Source organism: Odocoileus virginianus, chromosome 11 (assembly GCF_023699985.2).
Source record: "Odocoileus virginianus isolate 20LAN1187 ecotype Illinois chromosome 11, Ovbor_1.2, whole genome shotgun sequence".
Taxonomy (NCBI): domain Eukaryota; kingdom Metazoa; phylum Chordata; class Mammalia; order Artiodactyla; family Cervidae; genus Odocoileus; species Odocoileus virginianus.
Genome location: NC_069684.1, coordinates 19,222,232 through 19,234,721, shown reverse-complemented (window position 1 = coordinate 19,234,721; position 12,490 = coordinate 19,222,232). Strand labels below are relative to the sequence as shown.

The 12,490-nt window shown below is 35.0% G+C and overlaps 1 protein-coding gene across 4 annotated transcripts in view; it reads left to right on the top strand.

Moving 5' to 3' along the window:
- The window catches only part of AXDND1 (axonemal dynein light chain domain containing 1), a 76,281-nt gene that overhangs the window by 17,535 nt on the left and 46,256 nt on the right, over positions 1–12,490 (top strand). For all 4 annotated transcript variants that reach the window (XM_020868781.2, XM_020868783.2, XM_020868780.2 and 1 more), the window contains exons 11-14: positions 493–597; positions 6,938–7,058; positions 11,164–11,265; positions 12,108–12,271. In XM_020868781.2, the coding sequence (XP_020724440.2) occupies positions 493–597; positions 6,938–7,058; positions 11,164–11,265; positions 12,108–12,271 (492 nt within the window). The remainder of the gene's footprint in view (positions 1–492; positions 598–6,937; positions 7,059–11,163; positions 11,266–12,107; positions 12,272–12,490) is intronic.

Below are 12,490 nucleotides of genomic sequence, written 5' to 3'. Positions count from 1 at the left end.
AAGACTCTTGTTCTTCCTTCCAAAATAGAGGTGCTTTTCTTAATCTGGTTTACAGAGCAGTGCCATGATTATGGATGTTAAGGTACAAATCCCGAAGAGAATAAGCAGTATGTATAATAGCTATCACATTTTGTGATTGGCTAACCTTGTGGCAAGATGTTAGTGGCAGGAATGAAGACAAAAGAATAGACATGCCAGAGGGTAGGATAGAGCAGCCTTAAGGCCTTGGCTGCCAGCATCTGCCTTCACTCCATTCTAGAGCTCTCCACATCTTCTTTCTGCCTGTTCTAGCCAGTCTGATTCCATTGCTAAACCTGGTTAGAGTTCATCTGAATGAACACTAGATTTCTTACCTGGGTTTATAGGGTAAAAACTGGGAAGAGATATATGCATGATAACTGAGAAGATTCCTGAGTATAAATCTGATTTCCTAGGCAGAAACTTTTTCAAAATCTTCAGCTATGACTATAAAATTGGCTTGCTCTATTTCAGGGAACTGTGTCTGGTTCGGGCAAACGATATAAAATTAACAAAGGAAGCAGAGAAGGCCCACAGAGATTTGGCACAAGCTCTTTTAGATGCTGAAAAGAATGCCAGGTGAGTTACCAAATGTTAGCCATTATGTCATATTTGCTTCACACCTTCTTTCAAGAAATAAAATTTTTAGAAGAATTTGAAGTTTTTGTAAATTATAGCAGTTTCTGAAGGAGTTAATATACATAAAGCTCTTTGTATATATTAACTCTTCTACATACTGTTGTATACACATCTTGTGTCTCCTTGTATGAAAGTTTTCCAAGGGTGTAAAACCTAGAAGTGGAATTACTGGGTCATAGCATATTCTAGCCTTGTCTTGCTAGATGTTACCAAATACTCCCCAAAGTAGTTGTACCGGTGTATCCTCTAATCAGTGTGTGAGATTTCCCTTTTGCCCATATCCTTTATAGTCTTACAAATATGAAAATGTATCTGGTTTTTGTTTGCATTTTCCAAGTTAGTAGTTAGTAATGTGAGTCTAGTTCTCTTTTAGATGTTAGTGACTCTACTGAGGTCCTAATGTTGTTATTCTATTTCAGGGACTTAGCTGACTTTTTCTATAAAGGGCCAGATGGTGAGATACGGTTTCTAATACAACTCTGCCTTTGTGAATGTGTGCCACTGTAGTGCAGAAGCAGCCAAGGACAATACCAGAACATCACAGTGTTCCAATAAAATTTTATTTACTGACACTGAAATCTGAATTTATAACATTTCCATTTATTACAGAATATTATTCTCCAATTGTTTTTTAACCACTAAAAACTATTAAAAAGTAAATCAAATACATAAAAAAATATAAAAGTAAAGTTCTTAGCTCATGGGGTATACTAAAACAGCGATGGGCCAGGTTTGACCCACAGGCTGTAGTTTTCTAACTTCTATTTCATTTTCTGTTAGAGTTCTAATTACTAGGAAGCTCTTGGGTATGTATCAAAAGATACATCTGATTGCATTTTAATTTTTTATTTAGTTGATTTAAAATATTATTATATTATCATAGAAACAGTACATGCGCCTTTTAAGAAAATTAATAAATACAATCAAAAATAAATTGTAAAAAAATCACAACTTCACTCCCTATAGATTATTACCATAAATACCTTAGTGTATATTCTTATGGATCTTTTTTCTATGTACATGTGTGTACGTGCATTTTTTAAACCAAAATTGTGTTGTACATACTGTGAGCCTGTTTTTTCAGTCAATAATCCATACCTGTTTCAGCAAATTTTTACCTCATAACTTACCCAATTCTTTTTTTTTTAAACTTTATTTATTCAGCTGCATTGTGTGGCTTGTGGGATCTTAGTTCCCTGAGTAGAGATTGAACTTGGGACTCCTGCATTTAAACCATGAAATCTTAACCTCTGGACCACCAGAAAAGTTCCAACCCAATTCTTATTTGAATGTTCCTAATTATTCCCAAAATAAATTTTACATTGAGTTGTCCAAACCAGTACCCAATCTAGTACCACACATTGTATCTTATTCTATGTGTCTTTTAATCCAGCATTATCTTTTGCTTTTTTTTTTTAACATGTTAAAAGAGTGACCATATTTTCTAAATGTCAAGAAAAACACAAATTTATACAAAATATAAATTCAAAAATAACTTTCTGACTTGTATTCTGTTTTATCACTTGCTAGAATGAGAGGGGTATCTTGATCATTTTTTGTCCACTGAATGTACTACTGTTTTCTGTAGCTGAGTCATCCTTGTTATCTTAGTAAATAACTACCTTATACTCTGTCTTTTATCCTCTTATCTCTGATATTACCTCTCTATCCTCTTTCTGAACTGAACTGAACTGAATTGAAGTGTACTTGATTTACAGTGTTGTGTTAGTTTCTGGTGCAGAGCAAAGTGATTCAGTTTTATGTGTGTGTGTGTGTGTGTATCAGTTCAGTTAAGTTCAGTTGCTCAGTTGTGTCCGACTCTTTGCGACCTCATGAACCTCAGCATGCCAGGCCTTCCTGTCCATCACCAACTCCCAGAGTCTCCCCAAACCCATGTCCATCGAGTCAGTGATGCCATCCAACTATCTCATCCTCTGTCATCCCCTTCTCCTCCTGCCCTTAATCTTTCCCAGCATCAGGGTCTTTTCAAATGAGTCAGCTCTTCGCATCAGGCAGCCAAAGTATTGGAGTTTCAGCTTCAACATCAGTCCTTCCAGTGAACACCCAGGACTGATCTCCTTTAGGATGGACTGGTTGGATCTCCTTGCAGTCCAAGGGACTCTCAAGAGTCTTCTCCAACACCACAGTTCAAAAGCATCAATTCTTCAGCACTCAGTTTTCTTTATAGTCCAACTCTCACATCCATACATGACTACTGGAAAAACCATAACCTTGACTAGACATACCTTTGTTGGCAAAGTAATGTCTCTGCTTTTTAATATGCTATCTAGGTTGGTTATAACTTTTCTTCCAAGAAGTGAGTGTCTTTTAATTTCATGGCTGCAATCACCATCTGCAGGGATTTGGAGCCCCAAAAAATAAAGTCAGCCACTGTTTCCACTGTTTCCCCATCTATTTGCCATGAAGTGATGGGACCAGATGCCATGATCTTAGTTTTCTGAATGTTGAGCTTTAAGCCAACTTTTTCACTCTCCTCTTTCATTTTCATCAAGAGGCTCTTTAGTTCTTCTTCACTTTCTGCCATAAGGGTGGTGTCATCTGCATATCTGAGGTTATTGATATTTCTCCCCGCAATCTTGATTCCAGCTTGTGCTTCTTTCAGCCCAGCATTTCTCATGATGCACTCTACATATAAGTTAAATAAGCAGGGTGACAATATACAGCCTTGACGTACTCCTTTTCCTATTTGGAACCAGTCTGTTGTTCCATGTCCAGTTCTAACTGTTGCTTCCTGACCTGCATACAGATTTCTCAAGAGGCAGGTCAGGTGGTCTGGTATTCCCATCTCTTTCAGAATTTTCCACAGTTTATTGTGATCCACACAGTGAAAGGCTTTGGCATAGTCAATAAAGCAGAAATAGATGCTTTTTTGGAACTCTGTTGCTTTTTCGATGATCCAGTGGATGTTGGCAATTTGATCTCTGGTTGCTCTACCTTTTCTAAAACAATCTTGAACATCTGGAAGTTCACAGTTCATGTATTGCTGAAGCCTGGCTTGGAGAATTTTGGGCATTACTTTACTAGCGTGTGAGATGAGTGCAATTGTGTGGTAGTTTGAGCATTCTTTGGGATTGCCTTTCTTTGGGATTGAAATGAAAACTGACCTTTTCCAGTCTCGTGGCCACTGCTGAGTTTTCCAAATTTACTGACATGTTGAGTGCAGCACTTTCACAGCATCATCTTTTAGGATGTGAAATAGCTCAACTGGGACTCTATCGCCTCCACTAGCTTTGTGTGTTTATATATATATATATATATATATAAGCTGGAGATAGAATATATATATATGTACTTTTTCATATTCCTTTCCATTATGGTTTATTATAGGATATTAAACATAGTTCCCTGTATAATACAGTAGGATCTTGTTTATCTGTTTTATATATAGGAGTTTGTATCTGCTAATCCCAAAGTCCCAGTTTATCCTTACTCCATTCCCTTTTCCCTTTGGTTAACCATAAGTTTGTTTTGTCTGCATCTCACCAATTTCTAAGTGTTGTCATGCTCATTCTTCAATCTTTCTTCTTTCTATACTCATTTCCTAAGTGAATCTATTCAGTTTCCTGGCTTTAAATGCCATCATCAATATACACTCAATTCACAAATTTCTATCTCCAGCTTCAGCCATGTCCACAAATTTGTATCCCTAGCTTCAGTCTTCTCTTTGAATCCCAGACGTGTATTCAACAGCCTTAACATTTTTACTGAGATGCTTAACATTCCCAAACTGAATTCCTGTTCTTCCCCCTCAGATCTGCTCTTCCCACATGCTCTTCCCCTTTGAGTTAACGGCAACTCCCTCCTTCTAGTTTCTCCAGCAAAGAGTCCTGGCATTATCCTCGATCCCTTTTTTCTCTCACATCTCACATGTCTCCATTAGCAAATTCTGTCAGCTCTTCTTTCATTATATAGACAGAATTATCACTGCTTTAACTACTACCATCTTCTTCTCTTGCCTGGGGTATTACAATACGCTTCTAAATGGCCTTTTACTTCTACCTCTACACTTTGTGAGTCTGTTCTCCATACACCAGCCAGCGTGATCTCTTAACACTTGACTCAAATGATGTCATTTCTCCATTCAAAATTCTTCAGTACCTCTATCTTACAGTAAAAGACCATTTTTAAAAAATCACAGGACTCATCCTACCAGAATTCCTCTGACTTCTACTTTATTCTAAACCTGCTTGTCTTTGTGCTGTTCTTTAAACACACTAGGGTGGCCTGCTTTCGGTCCTGGATTCCTTCTCCTCCAGACAGCTATATGGTTTCCTCCCTCCTTCTTTGGGACCTTTGCTCAAATGTCTTATCAGTACAGTCTTTCCTGACCCCTCTATTTAAAATTGTAATACACTTCGTATTCTTAATCCCCTTTATCTGACTTATTTTTATCCACAGCACTATCACTACTTAATATACTTAGTTAAGTATATTAAGTAAGTATACTTAATATAGTATGTTTTACTTTAATTTACTCATTAGCTCTTCTAAATAAACTTTATAAGGGCAAAGTTAATTTTTAGTTTTTGTTTAGTTTTGAATATTACTTGGGATATAGCAGGCACTAAACAGATATTTGTTGAATGAATTAAAAAAATAAGCTAGACCTTCTTTTGTGCTGATGTCCATTATAAAAACAAAACATCTAAAATCAAAGAGAAGGGGAAGAAAAGAGAGGGAAAAGGTCTCACCTTCTTTAAACATTGATAGTTCTGAAGTAGGATGGTTCATGTTTTGCGTGTGATTAGAAATTATGGGTAATATTTTTATAATGATTATTTTGTTGAAAATTTGGAAGATACAGACACACATAAATAAGAAAATAAAGAAAAAAAAGAACTCTTTTAGAGTTAACTACTATTACTGTTTCAATATGTTTTTCTTTTTTCTATGTATTTTTAAAAAAATCATATAAAGCTGAATATAGACCATTATCATTTGGGTTTTCTTGTTATATGTTTTACACAAAAATTTTTCCTATGTAGTACAGTATTAAGAACATGATCTTTAATTAGGAACAGAGTATTTTCATCAGAGAGCTACATTATGTATTTTATTTGGCCAGTCCCTTGTTGGACATTAAAGTTATTTCTGCATTTTTTTTCTTTGGTTGTTATAAACAAGGGTCATTAATTTTAGTGCCTAGCTAGTGCATTAATTTTAGTGTGTAGCTGTTAAGGTTATATAGCTTGTTGAATTTTTATGTGTATATTCATCTGCATGACATCTGTGGTGATTAATTTTTTTGCAGTTTGAACAAGTCAAAGCCTCCAACTAGAAGGAGGCTTTAGGAACTGATGGTGGTGGTTAATGGCTTTCAATGAAATCAGAAGAATTTTATGTCACTGGCTTTTTATTCTTTCAGAAAAGTTAATGCCCTTGTTGTTGTCTTTAGTCGCTAAGTCATGTCCAACTCTTTTGAGGCCCCATGAACTGTAACCTGCCAGGCTTCTCTATCCTTGGAATTTTCCAGGCAAGAATACTGGAGTGGGTTGCCATTTTCTTCTCTAGGGGATCTTCCCCACCTAGGGATAGAATCTGTGTCTCCTACATTGGCAGGCAGATTCTTCACCACTGAGCCACCAGGGAAGTCCTAATATTCTTTAGGAGGAAGTGTTTCGAAAGGTTTGTGAAAAGCTACCAATCACTTTATAACTTCTGTGTTTCTTTTTAATCTTGGAAGGGCTTATAATTCAGTTAGAAGGAAAAGATATATTTTGGTAAACATGAAGAAAAAAGATTTAAGATAAAGGTACTTAATTAAACTTAAGCTTTTGATTGGTAGAGAATTTCTTTAAATCTTATGCTAATTATATATAATTTTAAAATATAGCTCACAATTATTGGGTTTTGTGCCTTTGTATCTTCTTAGTAAAGAATGCTAAATTCAATGAGAAAAAAAAGCTAAAAACAGCTATATTACTACTACATTTATTTAGAATTTTTCATTAAATGTCATGTTGTTATACCACTGGAATACCACAGTATGAAAATTCTAGAGAATAAAGAAGAATATGATGAAAAGTGTTTAGAGCAGAGAACAATATATTAAATTTTTCCTTAAGACCTGTGTAAGATTTATACATGAAATTTAAATATTTTTTCTTCTATTTCCCTGTATATTAATGTTACTAATATATCCAGAAATTATGCCATAATTACCTTATGATGAGTTTTAAAGGAACAATTTGCCTACTTTAGAACAAAGTTATTTTTTTGAGATATGTATTTATGTATCTGTTCTTAATTTTTCTTTTAGAATTGTAGAAGAATATCATGACCTATATACATTACAAAGAGAAAGGATGGAGAGTGATATTAAACAGTTAATGGTGGAAAGAGATATCTGGAGCTCAGCTACATATGAATTATCTGTAAAGGTTGTTTCCTCTGAAATCAACTTCTTTTTTGGCTAGATAAAGTTTCATTTTATAATTTTCAATAATCTAGACAAAAATTTTGTTTTATTTTAAAATTTTTATTGAAGTGTACTTGATTTACACTGTTGTATTTAATTTCTGTTATACAGCAAAGTTATACATATATAGGCATTCTTTTTTCGTCTTCTTGTCCATTATGGTTTATCACAGGATATTGAATAGAGCTCCCTATGCTATACAGTATAGGACATTATTGTTTATCCATCCTATATATATATAATAGTTTACGTTTGCTAATTCCAAACTCCCAGTCCTTCCCTGCCTGACCCTCTTCCTTGGCAACCACAGATCTTTTTTCTATATCTCTGAGTATATTTTTGTTTTTTAGATATGTTTATTTGTGTTTATTTTAATTCCACATGTAAGTGATATCATGTTACTTGTCTTTGCTGCTGACTTCACTTAGTACTATTATCTCTGAAAGGGAAAGTGAAAGTCGCTCAGTTGTAATTCTCCAGGCCAGAATACTGGAGTGGGTAGCTATTCCCTTCTCCAGGGGATCTTCCCAACCCAGGGTTCAAACCCAGGTCTCCTGCATTGCAGACTGATTCTTTACCAGCTGAGCCACAGGGGAAACCCAAGAATACTGGAATGTGTAGCCTATCCCTTCTGCAGGGAATCTTCCCAACCCAGGAATCACACTGGGGTCTCCTGCATTGCAGGCGGATTTTTTACCAGCTGAGCTACCAGGGAAGCCTTTGAAAATCTCTAGGTCCTTCCATGTTGCTGCAAATGGCATTATTTCATTCTTTTTAATGACTAAGTAATATTTCATTATGTATATTATATACATATTTATATATATACACATCACATCTTCAGAAAAATTTTTGTAAATTTTTATTTATTTTTAAAAAATTAATTTGTATTGGAATATAGTTAATTTGCAATGTTGTGTTAGTTCTGCTGTACAGCAAAGTGAATCAGTTATATGTATACATATATCCACTCTTTTTTAAAATCCTATTCCAATACAGGTCATTACAAGTTATCTGTCTTATATATATTACTGTGTATATGTCAGTCTCAGTGTCCCAATTTATCCCTCCCATCCCCTCTTTCCCCCTTGGTAACCATATTTGTTTTCTATACCTGTGACTCTATTTCTATTTGTAGATTGGTTCTTCTGTACAATTTTTTTTTTTTTAGATTCCACATATGAACAGTGTCACATGATACTTGTCTTTGTTAGACTTGCTTCACTTGGTATGACAATTTCTAGGTCCATTCATGTTGCTGCAAATGGCATTTCATTTTTTTTAATGGCTGAGTAATATCCCAGTGTGCGTATGTGTGTTTGTGTGTGTGTGTGTATACCACATCTTCTTTATCCATTCGTCATTGGACATTTAGGTTGTTTTCATGTAGACACAATCTTTAGAAATGAAGATATATATTTAATTGATGAATAGTGCAACTATTCTATTATAAGCCTTGAAAAGAAGAAGTTATATTTTTTTCTCTTGTTTCTCCTCTATTGGGTACCTGCCAGTTGCCCAATCAAGGGCTCTTTTTTTCACCAGAACCTATGAGTATGAGCAGGTATTCTATTTCTGTTGTTTGTGAATGTGTTAAAACTTTCAACTTTAATTAGATATTAATAAACTAGGGAAAGTGGTTCTTTTTTTTTTTTAATTATGTAACTGTATTACGATCACTGGATAAGTCACTTTGGTTCTATTATTTAATACTTTGGTACCCAAGGTGACAACTGAATTGAAATATGGCAGCCTGTAGACAATGACAAGATGCTTTAGGCAGGTATTATAGCAATGTCCCACAATACAGTATTCAGTGTTTCCTGGTTGATTGCCTAATGTCATATCTGGAAATTACAATATTAACAGAAAATTATGACCCTAAACACATTCAAAATGCTGTCCCACTTTCCTCTAGAATAGTCAGATCTCATCTATGACATGAAAGTTCTATTCTGATGCAGAACTTTAAAAGAGACGTTGATCTGTCCAGAGAAACAATTGTGACGGTAAATATATAAGAAACAAACCTGTAAAAGAAACAGACTCACAGATAGAATAAACTAGTGGTTACCAATCAGGAGAGGGAAAGGGGGAGGGGCAAGGTAGGGGAAGGGAATTGAAGTATGAACTACTATGTATAAAAAAGTAAGCCAATCGCTTCTCAGCCTTTTGGCTAAGATCAAGTGTAAAAAAAATGAGCCATAAGGATATATCATACTGCACAAAGAATATTGTCAATATTTTATAATAACTACAAATGGAATATAACCTTTAAAAATTGTCAGTCACTATGTTGTACACCTGAAACATGTAATATTATACATCAGTTCAGTTCAGTCGCTCAACTGTGTCCGACTCTTTGTGACCCCATGGACTGCAGCACGCCAGGCCTCCCTGTCCATCACCAACTCCTGGAGTTTACTCAAACTCGTATCCATTGAGTCGGTGATGCCATTCAACCATCTCATCCTCTGTTGTCCCCTTCTCCTCCAGCCTTCAATCTTTCCCAGCATCAGGGTCTCAATTATACCTTAATTTTAAAAAAAATTAAACAAATCTGGAAACTAGCATGTTCAGCAGGAGAAAAAAAAACGAGTTACCTCATCTAGAAGTATTTAAATAGTAGAGAACTAACTGACCACTGGTAAGAGATTTCTATAGAGGAATACCTTGAACTAGTGGGGCTTTGTATTAGATCATCATGTTTGCTCCTTGGAAGAATAGGTATGACAAACCTAGACAGTGTATTAAAAAGCAGAGACATCTCTTTGCCAACAAAGGTCTGTCTAGTCAAAGCAATGGTTTTTCCAGTAGTCATATGTGAATGTGAGAGTCGGAACATAAAGAAGCCTGAGGGCCAAAGAATTGACGCTTTTGAACTGTGCTACTGGAGAAGACTCTTGAGAGTCCCTGGGACAGCAAAGAGATCAAAGAGATCAAACCAAAGAGTCAATCCTAAAGGAAGTCAACCTTGAATGTTCACTGAAGGACTGATGCTGAAACTGAAGCTCCAGTACTTTGGCCGCCTGATGTGAAAAACTGACTCATTGGAAAAGACCCTGATGCTGGGAAAAACTGAGGGCAAAAGGAGAGCAGGGAGCGACAGAGGATGAGATGGTTGGATGGCATCACTGACTCAATGGACATGAGTTTGAGCAAACTCAGGGAAATAATGATGGACAGAGAAGCATGGTGTGCTGCAGTTCATGGGGTTGCAGAGTCAGACACAACTTAAGCGACTGAACAAGAACAATAGGAAATAACAGCTATAATGTCAACTCCCTGAAAATAAGGACTATGTCTCTTTTGTTCACACAGTGTCTTGAATAGTCAGTTATTCACTGAATAACTATATAATTGATTTAGTATATCAGTGGTTCTCAAAGTATGGTCCACAGACCCCCTTGGGGGTCCATAAGACCCTTCATGAGGTCAAAACGAGTTTCATTGTAACACTGTTGATATTTGCCTTTTTTACTCGTTCTCATATGAATGTACAGTGGATTTTTCTTGAAGCTACATGGTATGGGATATTACAACAGATTGAATTCAAAAGCAAATGAAAGTACAGCCCTATTCTATTAAGAAAACATTAAAGAGATTTGTAAAATGTGAAACTGTATGTTCTTTTCAAGTTTTGTTTTAGAAAACAGTTATTTTTCAGAAAAAACTTAAAAATACAATGGGTTTATTAATGTTTATGTGAATTAACAAATGTATATTTTAGATAATTTTAGTTAATTTCCAAAGCAATAAATAGCAATATATATAATCCATGTAAATAAAAGCTCTTTGGTGTTCTCAATAATTTTTAAAAGTGTAAAGGAGTTTTGAGATAAAATTGTTTGAAAGCCTCTGCTGTATACCATGTTCAGTTGGGTTCCAGTTCAGTAGTTTTAGAAAACATGGATTTTTGATTCAAATTAGTTCATGATTTTTTTAAAAAATTGTGATCGAATTAATGATTCAATGAAAAATTGATATGTGAAATTGATTTGGGTTTAATAAATTACAATGGTTTGTTAATGTTTTAGGTTCCTGATTTTAGTACTTTCTAAAAATAGGTAATTGAAAGAAATAAAGTCCTGTTGGCTAAAAGACTTTACCTCAATGAAAAAAGCTGGAATAATTATACTAAGCATTTCATCGTACTGCTATCATCTAAGGTAAAGCTCAATTCACTTGAGTCATGGAAAAAGAGACTTCACCTATGGAGGGTGAAACTGCAAGAAGCCTTTGTTAGTTTATAGACTAAATTTTAAATATAGTTTATATTTGTGCTTTATTGGGGGCAGAATGAAAAACCTAAGAAAAAGTGAATAAAGGCTCTTCTTTTTATTTGTCTTCTGATTTGAGCAATTTGAGCAATGTATCTATGTCAACACTGCAGATGTTACTTACAGAGTTATAGTGCTTAACAAAAATTTAACTATGTTCATTGAAATAATTGGATTATTGATATATTCTATGCAATTTGATGGGCAAATTCAGTGAGCACATTAGGTTGCAAAGAAAGGAAGTGGCATTTAGTATGTTTCTAGAGTCAGATCATTTACACTAGTCATTTTGTTTAATTCTTATAACAATCCTGTGAGATATATATTAGGGTCTTTATTTTTTGTAAAAGAAAAATTAATCTGAAATTAAATAATATCCCCCAAGCCAATAAATGACTAGGATTTACATTTGGTTCTGTTTAACTTTGAAATTCCTGTTCTTTTGAATGTACTGCCCGGCCTGCCAAGTCCTGTGAGGAAACTGGGCTCATATTGCAAAGGAAAAAAATCTTGATTCTAATTTCTTTTTTACTGTGGAAAAATTCACCACCAAAGGGACTATATAATAGTGTCACTGATATTTTGAAAGGGGAATATCTGTTCAGTTTTTGGATCCATTTTCTATGAATGTCTCTAGTATTAACAGTATTAATAGTGGCCTGGTGCATGGTAGTAAGTATTTGTTACATGGATAAATGAATAAGTGGTTCAATTCCATGCATTTTATCTAGGACACTTCAGACCTTGCACTATTGCAGAAGTTGACACAGAAATGGAGAAATTTAGTGAATAAATTTCAACAGGAAGTGGAGCGAAATGAAGAGGCTACAAGGGAGAGATTGCAAAGTATTAAGGATGGCCTTGTCAAATGGCAGCAGTTCTTCAGAAATAATACGTGGGTCTTCAAGAATCTTGTTTTTCTGATTATATGACATCATGTTTGATAACTCAGTCCAGATCTTTCTCTCTTTATATCTCATTTCTCTTTTACCTTGTAACTACTCTGACATTGATTTTGGTGAGGTAACCAGCTGCCCTTACAAGGGCACAATCCTGCTAGGAGCTTGAATGGTCTTACATCATATTGATCATACTGATCCCTGTACCAAACTGC